The sequence below is a fragment of the Vigna angularis genome, chromosome 4 (assembly GCF_016808095.1).
Source record: "Vigna angularis cultivar LongXiaoDou No.4 chromosome 4, ASM1680809v1, whole genome shotgun sequence".
In the NCBI taxonomy this organism is placed as follows: Eukaryota; Viridiplantae; Streptophyta; class Magnoliopsida; order Fabales; family Fabaceae; genus Vigna; species Vigna angularis.
In genome coordinates, this window is record NC_068973.1 from 32,972,832 (window position 1) to 32,993,061 (window position 20,230).

Below are 20,230 nucleotides of genomic sequence, written 5' to 3' on the forward strand. Positions count from 1 at the left end.
AGCTCTTTGAGTCTAGATTCCAAGAAAACAAGAATCAAGTCATTTGGAGTTCGGTGGAGAAAGTTAAGAACAAAACAAGTAGCAAAGGTCAGAAAAACAGAGTTGGAGAGTGTTGTTCATCCAGGTGGGGAGTACAGTTGAAGTTTCTGTACAAATGACCATTTTCCCTCTAGTAATCAATTACAGGAGTCTTGTAATCGATTACCAGAGGAAAGAGGGTCATTTGTACAAAAACTTCAACTGTACTCCCCAGCTAGATGAACACTACTCCTCATGCTCTATTTTTGTTGAATTTTTCATTTTTTGAGATGGCTGAGTGAGTTCAATGTTATTGGGTGTGCTCCCTGCACCAATAATGAGGTTAGATAATTGATTTCTTCAAAAAAAATGTCCATTTAGGTGGGTTTTCTCCAACTGAGGTGAGGTGCATGACCATTGTTGTAACACCCCTTCTCGAAGTCTCATAAGAAATTTTTTCATTTTATTAATTAAGAAATATGTCATCTAATGTTGTTACAATGAGCAAATTTTAAAAGGCATTTTCAATAAATAATACATCTGTCAACAAGAGGGAAAGATATACGTATAAGATAACATGCTATCAACTTTGACCTTTGTTGACTATTTTAATCATAACTTTTTCCATAGACCTCCAAATGATGTGATTCTTTTTTTATTAGAAAATAGACTCAAAAATATTTCCAATGACTACTAATTTATAATTCTTGAACATCTGAGTAGGTGCAGTTAATTCCTTAAAGTTAACGTTTTATATATTTCTACCACTTTTGACCTATGCTGGTTGTTTTGCTCATAACTTTCTCCACCGAACTCCAAACGAGTTGATTCTTGTTTTGTTGGAATGTAGACTCAAAGATCTTTCAAATGATAACTAACTCATAATTTTTAGACCACTTTAGTAGATGCAGTTAATTTTCCAAAAACAATGTTTTTCTAAGTTTTCCACACGAGTTTACTTTCAAGTTATTATCTCATGTTTCTTATATTATTCTAATTTATTTTATTTCTTTATAAAATATCCATAATTCAAGGTAAAATAGTAGTATAATTAAGGTGTGATGTGATTCTACTACCACAAGCCAAACACTTATATGACTTCACCTACCTTGGTTTAAACACCTATATGAACTACTTTGTCCACAATTGAGTGGGGTAAATTGTGTTTTGATGCAGTTGACACCATCAATGATTAGCAAAATGAGACATCCATGCAAAAACTGGAAAAAATCACCCATAAGGACATAAAAATAACCCTGGGGAGTAGTGTTCATCTAGCTGGGGAGTACAGTTGAAGTTTATGCACAAATGACCCTTTTTCCTCTGGTAATCGATTACAGGGGTCTTGTAATCGATTACTAGAGGAAAAAAGGTCATTTGTACAAAAACTTCAACTGTACTCCCCAACTAGATGAACACTATTCCCCATGGTGGTTATTGCTCTTGTTTGTGACTTTTTGCTATTCATGTGAATGAGTGACTGAGTTCCATGTGAATGGATGTGTTCCCTGCACCAATGAACACATTAGGCCATTGAATATATGGCGAAAATGTGATGGATCTCATCTAGCTTATATGAAAGCACATAAACAACCTTTTTTTCAACAATTCAATGGTCTAACGTGTCCATTGGTGCAATAAAAACCGACCATGACCATGAAACTCACTCATCCATATGAAAAATTGGAATAAAGAACCCAATTGAGTGATGAGGGAACTCCCTCTTCCAAGGAAAAAACATGACAAAGCTTTGGAGAAATGGTGCACAGAAAGCTACTCGTAATCGATTACACACGCACAGTGCTCGGTCTTCTACTAGCTACTCGTAATCGATTACACACGCACATAATTGCCTATTCCTCTTCCTCACAACACCACTTGGATGCAATCATAATCAACCAATTTTGTGGACACCCTAAGTCCTTTCAACCACTATTAAGTACATCCACACATCCTTGGTCATAAAAATCAACCAACCAAGTGAAGATCTTGCAATAAATTTCACCAAATTAGGTTCAACCCCTCAATGGGGAGCTCTTCTTCCACAACAAGGGAGTGGCGCTACACTTTCGGTACAAATTCGTGATTTTTCACTGGTAAGCGATTACAGACTACTCGTAATCGATTACACACGCACATAACTGGGAACGATTGTCTTCCAAAAACAGAACTTCCAAGCAATCAACAACAACCAATTTAGTAAACCTATTATTTCAGTCAAACTCCTCATTAGTACAGGGACACATCAGTTTTGACCCAACAAGTTAATGATTAAACTCACTCAACCAAAAACACAGACAAAGAAAATGAATATGAAGAATAATTAATCAAGAATAGTTTAGCTGTATTCATTTGCTATAATTCTGTAAAAAAAATTTAATAGTATAATCTGTACAATGTCTATTCATTTGCTATAAAATAAGAATCTAAACCAAGAACACATTTCTAATGCTATAGTAATCCAAAATGTTGCAGCGTTTGAAATCTTCGGACGTTGTCCTTGTCTAGGATCCAGTCACATATATACTTCTTCCTAAACGCAGCCAAGTCCTCCTGAAATGAACATTTTAGAATTTAGAAACAATATGAAGACAACGATAATGTAATATTTACAAATTCATAATTTTACCTACATTTGTATAATAAGGCACATGCACTAAGAACATGAAGAAATTAAAGTGAGGGAAGAGAAGTTAAGTCATGAACTACTCAAGGGAACAACTAGACTCTACATTTTTGTCGTTAATGACATTATTTGAAGAGAAAGTCTATGAGCTAGCCTATGCATGTGAAGATCTTGAACCTAAAAGCAACTTTAAAGACATGGAAAGTGAAATATTCATAGAAAGAGTTTACAAGTTGGAAGGGGAAAATGGGTAACCACATCCATTGCACCATACAGAGTACAAAGAAAGGAAGAAACCATTGACAAACCAAAAAACCACAGGAACAAAGCGCGATACAGTATGCAAATAAACAATACCTTTGGATAAAAGACGAAAATCGTTGCTTTTACAAAGTGACCACCGCACCCAACCGACGAAGGACCAACGACGACGGTGAAAAAACGAAACCTTTCGACAAATGATGCCAACAGTGGACCCAAGCGAGACTTCCTCCCAACACTTCAATGGCGGACCGACACACATGACTTCGTCCAGATAGAACGGTGGACCCAAGAACGATTTTCACAGCGGTGGACAAATAACACTTCGTTGGTGGAGCGAAAGTTTCGAATGGAGAACGAAAAATTGGTGAGAGAGTTTCGTAGGGATGAAGTTAAGGCACATGCGTATAATAAGGCACATGCACTAAGAACTTGGAGAAATTAAAGTGAGGGAAGAGAAGTTAAGTCATTAACTACTCAAGGGAACAACTAGACTCTACATTTTTGTCGTTAATGACATTATTTGAAGAGAAAGTCTATGAGCTAGCCTATGCATGTGAAGATCTTGAACCTAAAAGCAACTTTAAAGACATGGAAAGTGAAATATTCATAGAAAGAGTTTGCAAGTTGGAAGGGAAAAATGGGTAACCACATCCATTGCACCATACAGAATACAAAGAAAGGAAGAAACCATTGACAAACCAAAAAACCACAGGAACAAAGCGCGATACAGTATGCAAATAAACAATACCTTTGGATAAAAGACGAAAATCGTTGCTTTTACAAAGTGACCACCGCACCCAACCGACGAAGGACCAACGACGACAGTGAAAAAACGAAACCTTTCGACAAATGATGCCAACAGTGGACCAAAGCAAGGCTTCCTCCCAGCACTTCAATGGCGGACCGACACACATGACTTCGTCCAGATAGAACGGTGGACCCAAGAACGATTTTCACAGCGGTGGACAAATAGCACTTCGTTGGTGGAGCGAAAGTTTCGAATGGAGAACGAAAAATTAGTGAGAGAATTTCGTAGGGATGAAGTTAAGGCACATGCGTATAATAAGGCACATGCACTAAGAACTTGGAGAAATTAAAGTGAGGGAAGAGAAGTTAAGTCATGAACTACTCAAGGGAACAACTAGACTCTACATTATTGTCGTTAATGACATTATTTGAAGAGAAAGTCTATGAGCTAGCCTATGCATGTGAAGATCTTGAACCTAAAAGCAACTTTAAAGACATGGAAAGTGAAATATTCATAGAAAGAGTTTGCAAGTTGGAAGGGGAAAATGGGTAACCACATCCATTGCACCATACAGAGTACAAAGAAAGGAAGAAACCATTGACAAACCAAAAAACCATAGGAACAAAGCGCGATATAGTATGCAAATAAACAATACCTTTGGATAAAAGACGAAAATCGTTGCTTTTACAAAGTGACCACCGCACCCAACCGACGAAGGACCAACGGCGACGGTGAAAAAACGAAACCTTTCGACAAATGATGCCAACAGTGGACCAAAGCGAGACTTCCTCCCAGCACTTCAATGGCGGACCGACACACATGACTTCGTCCAGATAGAACGGTGGTCCCAAGAACGATTTTCACAACGGTGGACAAAGAGCACTTCGTTGGTGGAGCGAGAATTTCGAATGGAGAACGAAAAATTAGTGAGAGAGTTTCGTAGGGTTGAATTTCACTTTGTGAAAGGCGCCAACAGGTTTCAACATTTTTCTTTCCAAAAACACCCTCGAAAACAAAATTAAACTTTTAAAAAAAATCATTTAAAACAACAAATGACAGAACAACACATGTTGTTATCAAATTGTTGTCAAATTTGAGTTGTTGAAGAAACGTTTTCCTTTATTAAACCAGAACCATTCGTATACTCTTTTCAATATTCATGTTACTTTTAATAAATTTCAACTAATACAACGCTACAAAGCAATAATAGAAAAAAATGTTGCTAACATTCAATCTTATTTAGTTAACCCAGGCATTTGTAAAATTACGCTATGAATGTATGTAAAAAGTTACATAAGTTAACCTTCATGTCTTCTACCACTTACTAATCCATAAAAATAATAAATATTTCACTTATTTCAAGACAAATAATATGTTCATATCAGCTTTCTCCCAACGTCCATGGTGAAATGTAATGTATTTTTCTAGGCTTTTTAGGATTCATTTGTTTTTCCTTTGTATGTTGAACTACTATTCCTTATAAACAGATAGTACAATTTATTAAGGTTAAAGAAACACTAATTATAAAATTTTAGTTTCTCTCCCAACTCTTTAAGTTGATATCCAGAGCCAACCGCTTGGGCTTTCAATTCGTGTTGTCATTCATTGTGACTGTTGCCACCGCCATTGTCTGTTGTTGTCATCGCTGTTGTCGCAACTTTTTTTCCAGCAAAGTCAAAAGTTAGGTGCGCCTCGAGGAGCGCGACCTATCCTGGTGGTTGCTGTTTCATTCTCCTCCCGACGTGTCGTCACACTTCGCTTCTTTCCAGTTAGCCTCGGGCATGTGGGCTTCACATGCCACCTTCCCCGTGCCAGAACATCACCGTGCCACTACTGGTCGTTTTGCCTCAAGCTCCTAAGTTTGTTATGGTCCCTGTTTTTCTATTTCGTTGACAATAGCTTAGATCTAGGGTTTCTACTCTCAAAATCAGATTTTCCCTCTTCTATTAGGCCTTAAAATGGCTTCTGGTTTTGGAACACCTTCTCTATCTGCTACTCCTACCATTACTTCTCCAAAACTCAGTTAGAAAAACTATCTATCTTGATCTTCTTCTGTGGAATTATGGTTTCTTGGTCAAGGATACCATAATCATCTTGAACAAGATATTTTCACTATACCCGATGAAGAAAAATCTCAGTGGCAAAAGCTTAATTTTCAATTATGCGCTGTCTTATGGCAATCTGTCAAACAAGAAGTCTTAAAAATTTTGAAACCTTACAAAACGTGCTCCTCTTTTTTTGAAAAAGAGCACAAGATATCTTTGTTAATGATGTGCAACGTCTCTTTGATGCAACTCAAAGAGTAACTTCCCTCAAACAAGTTAATCATGATATGGTCGCTCACATAGGAAAGGCTAGTGCTACTGTAGAGGAATTGAAGAATTTATTTGTGGTTGATTCCTTAGAAGGCATAAATAAGAAACATGGTCCTAATTCTAAAAAGTCTACACTCATATTTTGATCATGTTCGTGATCAAATGTTAGCTAGTCATCAAGTCCTACCAATGGATAACCTAGTTATTTGACTTCTTCGGATACCTACAGTAGTTAAAGACGAAAATTCAATTCATGGTATTGAAACATCAACTATGGTAGCACCATAAGGAAGAGAAGGAGGCAGAAACAATCGAGGAGGATGTGGTGGTCGTAGTATGCATTCTTAATGCACATATTGTAAGAAAATAGGCCATATTCGAGAGAAATGTTATGCCTTACATGGATATCCAGACAAAGCTGCTCATGTTTCTAAATATGATGATCTAGAATCCAAAATTTCAAATGAAGAGTATCAAGAATTTTTGAGGTAAGTATGGAAAATCTTTTAATCCTGGCCAATCCTCCTCCATGTCCAATGTGTCAATTCTGCAGATCTCAATATGTGGAAGGTCATAGTCCATGGATCCTTGACTCAGGTACCTCAAACCATATATCTAGTAACGTTCCTTCATTTTCTTCCATGTCCTCTCCAAAAATCCATTATTTCATTATTGTTGCCAATGGATCTAAAGTGGCATCTCACGAATTGGCAAAGTTTCCTTATCTCTTTCATTAAATTTAAATTTTGTTTTGTATGTTCCACATTGTCCTTATATTTTAATCTCCTTAAGTCAATTGACTCGTTCCTTAAATTATTTTGTAACCTTTCTTGCTAATTCCTTTATTATACAAGAAAATGGTACTGTTGGAGAAAGACATAAGTCTCAAGGACTTTATTTCTTAAAAGCTAGCTCTTCAGTTTCCTATTTTACAACTTCCCCAAAACTTTTGTACGATTGTGGGTCATCCAAGTTTGTCCAAGTTGAAGATGATGGTTTCGAGTCTCAAGAACATTTAAGTCTTAGATTGTGAGTCTTGTTAGTTAGGAAAACATGTTAGATCTTTCTATCCTAAAAGGTTTGAGACACGATGTAATTTTCCTTTCTCAACTATTCACTTTGATATTTGGGGACCAAGTTGTGTTACTTTGATTGATTTTAATTATTTTGTAACATTCATTAATGAATGCTCTCGATGTACTTGAGTTTATTTAATGAAAGAGATATATGAACTTTTGTCCATATTTATGTCTTTTTTTAATGAAATTAAGAACCATTTTGGGAAGACAATTAAAATCCTTTGTAGTGATAATGTTAAGGAATATTTTTTTGCAGTGTTTTCTTCATTCTTATCTTTCCAAGGAATTTTACATCAGTCAACATGTCCTCACACTCCACAACAAAATAGTATTGCAGAGAGAAAGAATAAACATCTCATTGAAACTGCATGTTCCCTAATGTTGAATACTAATATTCCTGTGCATCATTAGGGTGATGTCGTCCTCACTTCTTGTTTTCTAATCAATAGGATGACTTCTTCCTCTCTTGAGAAAATAATTCTTCACTATGTCATTTTTCAAACAATACTCTATACCATGTCTCCCCACATGTAGTGTTTTGTCCATAGTGTTTCTCTAGGTCTTGATAAATTCTCTGCAAAAGCTATTAAGTGTGTTTTCTTGGGATAATGTTGCCTTCAGAAAGGTAAAAATGTTATTCTCCCTCCACTTAGAGATATTATATGTCTATGTCACATTCTTTGAGGATACACCTTTTTTCTTGTCCTCCATGGAAGATCATTCATCTGTTCAATAAATGTTTCCTTTACCATCATGTGATCCTTGGTTATTCCTGCTTCTGTACCTCAAACTCAAAATGCGAATGACATTGTTCCTCCACCTTTTCTCACATATCAGCGTTTGTCACAATCTCAAACTCAAAACACTGAAGATCCTCAAGACTTAGATCCTCCACCATCAGATCCGTAGACCATAGATCCTTCATCCTCGTCGTCTTCTCTTGATTCAGATGATAATTTGCCCTTCAAAAAGGTATTTACTCTACTCGTAATCCATATCATGTTTATAATTTTTAAAGATATCATCATTTGTCTCCTCCTTATTTCACTTTTGTTTCCTCCTTATCCTCCCTTAAGGTTCCTATTAATATTCATGAAGCACTTGATCATCTTGGATGGTGACAAACCATGGTTGATGAAATGCAGACACTTGAACACAATGACACTTGAGACCTTGTCCATCTTCCTTCTAGTAAGAAGCATGTTGGTTGTAGCTAGGTCTATGCTATTAAAGTTGGTCCTACTAGTGAAATTGATCGTCTTAAAACTCGTCTAGTAGCCAAGACATATACTCAAGTTTAAGACCCTAACTTTTTCTCCTGTGGCTAAAACCAGTACGATTCATATTTTGCTTGCTATGACTGTTGATGAATCGACAAGTGTCCCAAAGGACTCTCGGCACTAGACAGTCGTGTGATAACTCGATTAATTAAGACTTAAAGAAAACGAGATCATTGGTTTCAGATGCAAAGACAGAAAATTAAATATGAATGCAGTTTGATCAATAGCAGAATAGCTTAGTGATGAACGAATGTTGTTTTTAACATGAGATGAGTATGTTGTTGGGGTTAGATTTCACCAAGTTCCCTCTCATGTATGTAAGAATTCTTCTTTATGCATTAATGTTAATGTTACTCACTAAATCACTTAAACCCGATCCCTCGGCGAAATAAGCTTGTCCTTAATCACCAGTTCATGCAATTCCTAGCATTCTTAGTAATTAAATGTGAAGATTAAGAGCTTTAAGACAACCAAGACTCATACCCTCATCCCTGAGAAATATTACTCTTGGGAGTAATTCAATAAGAACCTGAATTGTAAGGAACCTCCTGACACTCATGCAATTCATACATCACGCTATGAATGAGTTAAACAAAGCATGTAATAAGCACAGATGAATTATTCTAACAATTAATGAAAAAACATATGTTACTAAGAATCAATTCAAATACATGAGAGTTCACAAGGTTACATCATCCCCCAACAACAAATAGAGTTTAGTTCACCATAGACATGGTGAAACTAGATGAACAATGGAGAAGAATGAGATAGAAAAACCCTAAAAGTAGAAGATGGAAGCTCCCGCATCCAAATTCGTCTCTAGAGGGTGTGTTGTTGCCCTCCTCCAGCCAAAGATACAAAACTTAGGACGTCTGTGTCCTTTAAATAGAGCGAAGACAGAACAGAACAAGGCCCAGGCCCGTGTCACTGGCACTCAAGCGCCCCACTTAGGGCGCCTGGGCGGTGAGCGATGGTTCCCTGCGCTTAAGCCTCCAAAAGGGGCGCCCGGACGGTGAGCGACACTCTTCTGCGCTCAAGCCTCCAAAAAGGGCGCTCAAGCTTCGAGCACTCCTTCCTTCTAGTGCTTTTCCAGGCCTTTCTAAGCTCCATCTCCATGGCACTTCATCTTTGCTTTTCATATTATCTCATTTCCTGTTAAAACAAGACAAATTAGTCATAAAACCATCAAATTCAACATCAACTCTCTTATTCACACAACTTAACAGAAAAACATGATTCCAAGCAAGTTTCTAAGCAGAAAAGGATGCATTAGTATCAAAATTACATCACAGATAACAATATTTTCAACCGTTATTAATGATTGTCATTCGTCAGTGGCCACTTCACCAGTTGGACAATTTTATGCATTTCTTCATGGCGATCTAGAACAGAAGATATACATGGAGTAATATCCTCGATTCGTTGCTTAAGAGAAGTCTAGGTTAGTTTGTAAGTTACGTTGATCCCTCTAAGGCTTGAAGCAATCACCTCGAGCTTGGTTTGGTAAATTTAGTTGGGTTATGCAAAATTTTGGACTAAAACGATGTGAGACAGATCATTTAATGTTTTATGCTTATTCTTCTTCAGACAAATGTGTTTATCTCATGGTGTATGTTGGTGATATTATTATTTCAGGGAATGAGGTCACTAGAATTACTCAATTAAAAAATCATTTGTTCACCCACTTTCAAACTAAAGATCTGGGTCGTCTAAACATGGTATTGAAAAGAATGTGTATCATTTTACAAACGAAATATGCTCTTGATATTTTAGAAGAAACATGCCCGACAAATTGCAAGCCCATTAATAGTCTTATGGACTCAAATCAAAAGTTAATAAGAGATCAAGGTAAATATTTTTCATACCCAGAGAAATATAGAAGGTTGGTTAGAAAACTTATCTATGTAAAAGGAATGCCGTTATTCACATTCTCATATGTAAAAGGAAACACAGGACAATGATTGTTGTATGAGAACAAGAGAAACACTTATAACGAAGGATATTATGATGTAGATTGTGTTGGTTGTCCAATTGGTCAAATATTTACTACATGATATTGTGTTTTACTTAGAGGGAACCTTGTATCTTGAAAAAGTAAGAAACAAATTGTTGTTGCTCGATCTAGTGTTAAAAGCTAAATACCTATCTATAGCTTTAACTACACTTCAACTTGTGTGGATCAAACAACTTCTTCAAGAATTGAAATTTTGTGGAAATAAGCAACTAAAATTGTATTGTGACAATCAAGTAGCCCTTTATCTTACCTTCAATCCAATGTTTTATGAGAGAACAAAACACATAAAAATTGACTGTCATTTTATAAGAGAGAAGTTGTTGTTCAAGAAACTTGTTACTAAGTTTGTCAATTCTAATGAACAATTCAAAAACATTTTGACTTCAATCCAATGTTTTATGAGAGAACAAAATACATAGAAATTGACTCTTATTTTATTAGAGAGAAGCTGTTGTTCAAGGAACTTGTTACTAAGTTTGGCAATTCTAATGAACAATTCAAAGACATTTTGATCAAATATCTAAGGGAGTCTAGAATCAACTTATATGTTCCAAGCTTGATGCATATAATCTATATATTTTAGCTTGAGAAAGAGTGTTGAAATGTAATGTATTTTTCTAGTAAGCTTTTTAGGAACTCTGTGTCTTTCCTTTTTATGTTGAACTACTATCCCTTATAAATAGGATAATAGGATATATCACGATTAAGAGAACACTAATAATAAAATTCTAGTTTCTCTCCCAACTCTTTAAGTATATCATAGGTCTTGCTTCTTAGTGATCTTGTTTCTACTTCTAGTAATCTCAACATTCCAATATTGTCTTGGTTCCGACCAATTTCGTCGATCTATGAAACCATATTTGGTCGACACTTTTTAGTGTTGACGAGGTTAAACTAAAACCACGATCACTGAACGAGATCAAGTTCATTTTTAAAATTCCAGTTTTATACTCATAAATAAACAGTTAATGCAACTGATATGAGTATATAAATAGACATCTTTTGTACGTGATAAGCCATTTCCGAGTCCAGTTTGTACATTCATAGATAAACAGTTGATGCAACCGATCCGAGTATAGGAATAGACCTCTTGTATTGATGAGAACTTTTCTATAAACTGTACATTCTATAGGTCAAACTGAATGGGACTACTATAAATCTGCGAATGTCACAGTAAAAGACTAGCATTTTCTGTGAGTGAAAAACTCAACGATCAGATACCAAAGCTTTGTTATCATTAACATGATTGTCATGTTGTGCAGGGATAATGCTCCCACAGTCCAAGTCATTATTATTACCCACACCAACCTGTCATCGAGTGCAGATGAGAAAAAAATATGCATTTATTAACACACGGAGGAGTAAAAGATAACCTGATATAATAAACGAAAACATTACATACCTGCTCAAGTGGCACAAGAGAGAGTTCTTGGTTTCTCTTAGAAAGATCCCTCAAAGTGCCCTGCAGAATTACGGCATCAGAATGTTGGATTAAACAACAATCAAATTCAACATTACTGAAAGTAGCAAATTTTAGATTCATAGTTGAGCAAATTTGAGTTTAATGCTCGAAAGAATTTAGTTGCACCTTCCTTGACATGCTTTGAAATGGGAGGGAAAGGAAATTAAATTAACATCGGATGTCTCTAAGGAAATAGTACGATACTATGGTAGCAAACTGATAAACAGAACATCCCGAGATTTTGATAATCAGATTCAGTACAAGAAAATATCAAATAAAATAATTTACCGGAAGAAACATAAAAAAACTGAATATAAGAATCATGTATAGGGGTCTTCAATGTCTTTGCAAAATTAAACAACCAACTTAGATAATTCCCAAATCTGTTAAGCATTTTCAATAGAGAAGAATATTGGAGAATTCTGTGTACGAGAATATGACTTGATGCAGAGTCCACTCTTATGTCATAACAGTCTAATGAGGGAGAGCCTCTGCTTTAAATGATTTATGTCTCACCTCCAGCTGATATGGGACTTGCTCCTACAAATCCAATCTGGCACGAAAGAGTGGTTCGTCCACCCCACAAGTGAACAGGCCAATCTCTAATTAATAATAGAGATGTCATAAACTACCAAGGGTTTTAACCCATAGCATTCAGGTAATAGATGAAAGAATGGGAAGGAGATCTAAAGAGAGCCAAATGATACTTCTTTTTTGTCTTACTATGTTTTTCTCAAGTCAATTAGACTAAATGAATGTATACATACTAAAAAATAGAAAACAAGATGAGCCAGGTATCCCCTGCCCAAAAAAAAGGTTACAAATCATATTAAGAAATGCTTACCCTGTTTGCCCAAAAAAGCCCGCAAGCATTGCAAAGTGACCTTGGACCAGAGGGCCCCCTTCGCATCATTGGAGTGGATTTTGAACTTGTTCCACAATGCGTACAACTATACATTGATAATCATAAAATACAAGAGATAGTAAAACATCAAAAGGCATGTCTCAAGACTCAAATTTAATCACTAGAAACCAGTCAGTCACAGAATAACATCGGGATGAAATAAATATTCATGTTTAAACATTGAATAAGTAACATTAAGAAACTTACGAGGTTTCAGATTGAACAGCCTCCTGTCCTGACTCTTGGTCTGAACCCCAACTATTAGCTCCATCTTGTTTCTTAGATGAAGTAAATTGACCCTTGTTACGATGCATCCTACACATTAAAAAATAAGGTAAGATATAGGCACTGAAGCAAATAAAGTCAAACAGCTAAAACGGTAAGCAATAAGAATAAAATGTGAACAATGACGATGTTCAATAGTCCTTCAAAAGATGAGAGCTTCAGAATTTGATAGCACTAATTTGACAGCACCAATACTTCACAATATAACATAATTCATATATCTCAGTATGACATATATCCCCTATGTTTTGCGTGAATGGTTTTGTATAAAAAAATCTAATATTCTTACTAAAAATCCATTGTACTTGCATGTCATATTGGATGCTTCTACCAGTAGACATGTAAGATAACTGCAAACAAAAATCCTTTCAATCCTAATATTTTAGAATACCTTCATGTAAACCATGCATTTAAAGAGGAATAATAGAATTGATTTGGCATATATCTCAACACAGGTACACTTGTTTCAACTTTGAAGAACAGATTAATGATGACATAACTTCTCTTCAAAACTTTTTTGAGAAGCTGCTACTTTTAACTCGTGAGAAAAACACTAAAATACCGTTTTTTTAGGTAAAACTTATCCAATTATTATAACTTTTAAAGTTCCTTTTATCAATAAACTGTTTTTTCTTGAAAAGAAAGCACAGAAAATAGGCCCTAAATAAGAAAATCCAGGTTCCTGATAGGAGTGAAGTACAAGAATCCAAAACACGCTTATATTTATACAGAAAGAAGCAAAATCAGAGTGTGAAAAACAATGCTTCTCATAAAACCCGTCAAATATTTAACAGTTTCTTTGACAATTAATGTTCTTGAATCAATATTTATTGTTGCAGCATAGCATAACAGTGTCAATATAAATCAGGAACCAGTCCCTCAAAAAATAAAAAAATACCGGTTCAGCTGGCTGCTTTATAATGGCAGTTTGATATTAGCCCAATCGATCTAATCAATAACTATCCCTCAGAATATGTCATCACTAACTAAAACTACAAAACCTATACATTCATGATGAAATGATAGTTTTTTCAAAGCAATTATTCTTGACTATTTTCCATACAAATAACTAATTTAATATACCCAACAATACACGTATAAGAAAAATGGTTCAAGAAAAGAAAGGCAAATAGTTTGGTAATTAAACTCAAGATTCTAACTGCAAGTAGAAAGCTTACTATCAGATTCAGACCTGAGTGCAACTTCTTGACGTACACTATATCTAACTTTCTTATCAAAGCACCGCTCTTTCCTCTTCTGACGGAACCTATTCAACGATGCTACTCGCTGTGGTAGACTGCATCTTGCAGGAAATTCTGCTGCACCCTAAACCCATCATCAACAAACGTACAACCAGAAAATACCTTCAGAAAGGCTTTAATTGGATAAATTTCACCATAAGTTAAAATCAACTTATACCCTTTAACTTCTAAAGAAGCTTTATCTTTTAAATTCTCCAAAAAAATAAGGTGATTACTCCATCTTATCGAGGTTCAATTCTACACATAAAAGTGATTTTCAAGAAGTTTATCAAGAAAGGCTTAAAATTCTCTGAGCTTCAAGTTCTACGATGAAACGTACCGCATGATTTTGAGGGGATAGTTCCTCCGCACATTGCGAGCCCGAAGTTAGTTCACTTCCTCCTAAGAGCAATAAAACTGCTTGGACCTGATACGGCGTCGTAACAACGAAAAGAAATACAATTCAGTTCATTTTCAAAAGAGAGCGATTTAAATGAAAAAGAGTGCAAACAGAAGAAAACAAGAAACTGCCTTATCAGGTGTGACGGCATCGAAGACATAGACTTGGCCCCGAAACGAGAGCGTGAGCTGGCTAGAATCGTGGATAGAGATTTCAGGGGGTGGAACGTAAAGGGAGTCGGCGGAAACGTGTTCGACGATGGCGCCAACGTTTTCTATACTGTGGGAGCTGTAATGGATGTGTTGGTCAGAGGCGTCGTTGTCTTCGGCGGGAACGATCTGGTTCATGGGATCGTACATTGTTGGTGGTGGGATGATAGAATTTGGGGTTTTGGAAGTGTCACATTTTACGCCGGAAAGGAAACTAACCCTAACCCTAATTCTACTTCTAATAACTAACCCTAACCCAGTTGGATGAGGGAGAGAAGGTGGAGTAAGAAAGATGGCTACAACAGTGGAGATAACTATAAATATGTCTGAGAATATGATGTTGCCGCTGGATTGTTATCAAGAAAGATTGGGAGAAAGAAATACACTGAAAATTTGACCATGAACCTTTTCATATTTACGAGGTTGTCCATCTTTTGATTTAAATTACATTAATCACCTCCATAAATTTATACATAACATGTGGAGGTGTCACTGCAATACTTTTCAAATTCTCCTATTATTATAAAAATATAAAAACAAAGAAATTTTTTGTAATTTCATTAATTTTCAAATTACAATTTACTTTTAGATTAACGACAAAATTCTTCTCCAGTCCCACAGAATCTTTTATAACATCTTTTAATGTTATTATTTGATATATATATATATATATATATATATATATATATATATTTAAGTTATTTTTATTTTTATTTTTTAATGTGTTTTTTATTTAATTAATGTTTTGGTTTTAATATTTATGAGATTAATTGAACGTAATTTCTTATTTTCTCCTTCTCTCCCCATTTGAGTATCATCCATCGTCTCCTTTCTTCTTTAACGTCCTCCTTAGTTTTGTTTTTATTATACATATAAATTCCTTAAATGTAAATTATTTTTAAGATTAAAACCCTCAAATTTATGATATTAATTTAATGTCATATGTAGTTTGTAATTTTTTTAACTTTTTTAAAACTGTCATATATCAATTTGCAACGGGAAAGAAAATGTGTAACTGATAAAGAAAATGTCATATAAAACTGTATTAAATTTGGTTTCATTTTAATTTTAATAATAATTTCGTTCCTCTCCAAAATAATAATTTGTATCTAAGGAATCGCTTTATTTATTTATTTATTTATTTAATAAAACAGTTATCATGGCACGAACAAGAACATAAAAAAAAAAGAGAAAGAAAGACCCATCCGTGGGTGATACGGGTAAGCAAGAAGTAGAAAGAGCAAAAGCAGAATTAAGAGATATGTTTAACTATAGAAACAAAAAGTTCTGTTTTACAAGATATAAATTTTGTTTGCCGATATTTTTAGTCCGTTGTTCTCGGTATGATATCCTTAAATTTCATTTCATGGTTCTTAAATGATCAATATCAGCATATACACGACATGGTGGAGGGTTATCTTTTGCCGGCATTTCAGGCCGGACTGTACAATCCGAGTGTCAACAGAGAAACCCAAAAATAATAGTACAGCTACAGTTTTAGTGCACAAGAATCCTAGTGATCCTATTGATGAATTAACGAATATAATGTACATGTATGGACAAACCCCCAAGGCCTTACTTCTCTATGTAATCTAAATCATGAAAAAACAGGTTTCAGGAATCTAATTAGCTCACGGGGTTTAGAAAGTAGATGACAATTTCAGTTCTTGTATTCCAATGTGAAGAAGTCGATATGCTTTCTATTTTCAGATAAAGCCGGTACTCACTCATTCAAGGAATCCACAAGCACCTCATGGGAATGATACTCAAAACAGTCTAAAGGAAGAAAATGACAATCTCACCATCTAGTGATATTAGCAATTTAGCATAATCCAAATATAGTCACTAGTCAGTTGTTGCACCTGTGAGACCTGTAAAATATATTTCCATATAAGAAACATCATGGTACATTTTGGATGTTACTTGCTAAGAACAGTCATCAAATACTTTGGATTATTCACACACACAGATACACATGCAGAGAATGACCCATGTTTTGAACAGCAAGCTGATTTAAAGAGTCAAGTTTAAATTATTAAGACTCTAGAGTACGATAAGTTCAATAAAGAGACACATTCAAGAACAAACTGTCACCTGTTAGAAAACAGAGAAGGAGAAGAAGAGAGTTATATTATGGAAGGGAGGAGACAAACAAAAGGAAGCTGTTCTTGTTGTATTCTTGATTGATAATATTGTTGAGCGCATCATCAAGAGTGGTAAATTTCAGAGAAACGTCTTGGCCTTCCTAAAATCGTGTGAGTTGAGTCCCTGAACAGTGGCTAAAACTTGTTGCTATATAAGGAAGTTATCATCATCCAACTCTAGGATATAGGGGTATTGAAGGTGTGAGGAAGAAAAGGAGAGAGAGCAGAACAATTTTCGGAGTACACAGTGAAAGAAGAACGAGAGCTGGAAGCCATGGTCAGATCAAAGAAGCTATAAATACCATGTTAGAAAACACAGAGAAGGATAAGAAGAGAATTATATTCATGAAGAGAAAAGAAGCCTACGATACAAGGCTTTCAATATATAAGACTGGAAAACATAACTGATATAACAGACTCTGTTATATAGCAGTATCAGTTTGTCTAACATCATCAACCATATACAAAACGTGCATTACAAGTAGTATGGGTGTTACTTCGGATTTTTCAAGTTTAATTACAAGTTGAGACAAAGTCTTCCTTAACTAATTACAACTAATAAACAATAAACAATCAATTACAATAATTCAATTGATATGTTTTTCTTAAACGGTTAATATGAAATTGAGATTGATTATTTAAAAATCAAATGCGATTAACAATACTGCTGAGATTAGAAGCAGCAGAAATGTAAATTTATAGAGCAGCAGTCATATCACAGATGAAACGACTGCCAATGAATGACATGACAGTAATTGCAGTAAGGAACAGCGGGAAATAGACATATTGCCAATCATGTATAACTAAAATGATTGGGAAGTAGTCTATCAGAATTTTATTTGATTGATAGATATAATCAAGCAATCTGCAATGAAGAACAAATACTAAGTATTGGAGAAAGGAAAAACAAAGAACCAAATAGTCATAATATTGGCAGTGCTGTACCTGAAACAGTCATCATGCGGGCAGCTCTAACTGTCAAAATTCCACATGCACCTTCTACAAGCTATTGCTATATCTTGTGTTAAGTCAGTTTTGATTTTGTATTCTTGTTGTGGCTAGTTTTACGAATCTGAGGATTTTCAATCGAGTACACTAGGAGGCTTCCATCTTTTGTGCCAGCCAAGAAACATTCTTCTGGGGTTACTGCCAGAGATGTCATAACCTTTCCAACTCCTTGATATTTCTTAACAACTTCAAGGGTGTACATAGAGCGAACAACAATTTGCCCCTGGTCACCTGCACCTACCAAAAACTCACCACATCGGCTCAATTGAACTGCATTAAGGCGTCCATTGGATTCAGAGGCAGCAAGATATTTTCCATTGATTGAATACAGGTGCAAACTAAGATCATCATCAGCATAAATTACAATCTGGCCCCGCTGAGACACAACAAGCTTTGTTATTGGACTGCCTGATGGATGACGTAAGGATCTAACATATCGACCTTCTCGCAGGGTGTGGAATACACAAGTTCCATCTTTTGATCCACTAATTATAATATCAAGTTCATGACTAACATATAAGCAAGTTATTATATCATCATGCCCACAAAGGATGTGACATGGAGTTTCAATTATGACATGATTCTTCCGGGCAAGTTCAGATTGACTGTTTCGAATTCTCTTCTCAGTGGTTTTACCACGAAAGACTTCCCAAACCATTACTGTTGTATCATAACTTCCAGTGGCAAGGATATTTCCATCAGATGTAACTGCAGCACAAATACCATTCTCTAGTCAGACAGAAGCAGAAAATAGAAGGCTGAACATCATAGTGCAATACTACATGTTAACCGAAAGCGCACTGAAGGTTGTCAAATCAAACATTTATATATATGAAACAAATAATAAGTACCAGTACAGACTTCAGATACACATAACTTGCAATTCAATAGGTCAACCAATAGCAAAGCAAATATATTAGAATAAAATGAAGAGATCGACTATTCTAAAATTGATATTGACTAAAATATAATTTTAGACATGTTATAGTGATTAAAAAAGACAGATTAATAATCCCTTTTTTGTATATTTGTACTAGCAACTTAATTCTAAATACCCTTAAATATGCTTTTGACCTCCACAATTTTTAATTTTTCTTTAGATCTAAAACTAAAATTTCTCAACTCTTTTGTATTTTATCTTACGTCTATGTTAACTTCCCATGCTACCATCAGATTAAAGGTTTGATATTTTTTTTTTGAGGACCAAAACGAAATTCTGAAAATACTTCAAGGATCACAGACACTCTTATAGTAAGAAGTAGAAAAAATATATTTTTGGAAAGTGAGATAATACTATATTGCACTAGCACAACTAAAAAGAAAAGGGTAGAGGATGATATGTGAGGGAGGTAAGATGCTTATTTGGTAATTTCTGAAGCATTGATTAAAAAGCATATCAAAGCTTATAATAAACCAAATATATGATCATATCAAAGCTCATGATAAAGCAAATATAGATACTTGTTGGAAGTCCCACATCGACTAGAGATAATGCCAATTCATAGTTTATAAGTGGGTGCAAACTTCACCCTACAAGCCGGTTTGTGAGGTTGAGTTAGGCTTAAAAGCCCACTTTTTAACATGGTATCAGAGACATGGTTAAAGCCTATCCTAGCGATATTTGTTGTTTGTTGGGCATATTGTTCCACCCGCTATCGGGCCGCTATCGGACCACCCATTAAAAATGTCTAATCTCACACTCGAGATGTATATACCTCGGCGTGAGGGGGGTGTGTTGGAAGTCCCACATCGACTAGAGATAAGACCAATTCATAGTTTATAAGTGGGTGCGAACCTCACCCTACAAGCCGGTTTATGGGGTTGAGTTAGGCTTAAAAGTCCACTTTCTAACAATACTCATATCAAAGCTTATGATAAACCAAATATATGATGTTTATTTGTATAGCCACTTGAGAGTGCGATGAAAAGAAGAAAAAAGAGAACATTATGACTTAGTGATCAAATAAATAGAGATAAAAACAAGTGAAGTAAAAATATATAAGTAGATGTGTGTGTGTGTATACATTTGTGTTTAATTGTGAACGTGTGTAACCAAGAAATATCTTAAATTTCTATTTGAAATCTAACTAATATATTTGCTATTGAATTTAAATCCGTTTTATTTTAGAATAAAGAGATTCTTTCATTCACAATTATGTCCATGTTGAAGATAAAATCTCAACCTTTGATTAAGATATACAAGAGGTGAACATTTGTTTATATTTTTACAGCC

The 20,230-nt window shown here is 35.1% G+C and overlaps 2 protein-coding genes across 13 annotated transcripts in view; both read right to left on the bottom strand.

The window, feature by feature from the left end:
• Positions 1–9,019: 9,019 nt before the first annotated feature.
• LOC108330667 (GATA transcription factor 25) lies at positions 9,020–15,222 on the bottom strand. 3 transcript variants are annotated; one of them, XR_008248249.1, is made up of 8 exons: positions 14,768–15,222; positions 14,577–14,663; positions 14,188–14,321; positions 12,918–13,025; positions 12,651–12,756; positions 12,323–12,408; positions 11,747–11,806; positions 11,564–11,652 (listed from the first exon to the last, which is right to left on the bottom strand). XR_008248249.1 is itself a non-coding variant. In XM_052875870.1 (7 exons), exons 1-7 carry the CDS (start codon positions 14,993–14,995, stop codon positions 9,471–9,473), a joined length of 735 nt encoding a protein of 244 aa, XP_052731830.1. In that variant the 5' UTR covers positions 14,996–15,218; the 3' UTR covers positions 9,020–9,470. The 3 variants fall into 3 exon arrangements, 2 of the variants coding, with proteins under 2 accessions (XP_052731830.1, XP_017420664.1); XM_052875870.1 differs by lacking the exons at positions 11,564–11,652; positions 12,323–12,408 and adding an exon at positions 9,020–9,482 and having other exon boundaries at positions 14,768–15,218; XM_017565175.2 differs by lacking the exon at positions 12,323–12,408 and having other exon boundaries at positions 11,325–11,652; positions 14,768–15,214.
• A 1,031-nt stretch (positions 15,223–16,253) lies between these two features.
• The window catches only part of LOC108330556 (BEACH domain-containing protein B), a 53,395-nt gene continuing 49,418 nt past the window's right edge, over positions 16,254–20,230 (bottom strand). For 8 of the 10 annotated variants that reach the window (XM_052875860.1, XM_052875861.1, XM_052875865.1 and 5 more), the window contains 2 exons: positions 17,935–18,705; positions 16,254–16,716 (listed from right to left, as the gene is read on the bottom strand). In XM_052875860.1, coding sequence (XP_052731820.1) covers positions 18,014–18,705 — 692 coding nt within the window. In that variant the 3' untranslated portion in view covers positions 16,254–16,716; positions 17,935–18,013. Of the gene's footprint in view, positions 16,717–17,010; positions 17,255–17,341; positions 17,855–17,934; positions 18,706–20,230 lie in introns of those variants that run through there. The other 2 variants (XM_052875863.1, XM_052875862.1) reach the window with 2 other exon arrangements.

What these genes read in the sequence shown, in the direction of transcription:
- LOC108330667 (XM_017565175.2), bottom strand. Translation starts at nt 14,995, where the DNA reads ATGTACGATCCCATGAACCAGATCGTTCCCGCCGAAGACAACGACGCC. An exon ending in GGCTTTTTTGGGCAAACAGG is followed by an intron (nt 11,807 to 12,650) that starts GTAAGCATTTCT and finishes GTAATTCTGCAG; the next exon opens with GGCACTTTGAGGGATCTTTC. An exon ending in CTCTTGTGCCACTTGAGCAG is followed by an intron (nt 11,653 to 11,746) that starts GTATGTAATGTT and finishes ACTCGATGACAG; the next exon opens with GTTGGTGTGGGTAATAATAA.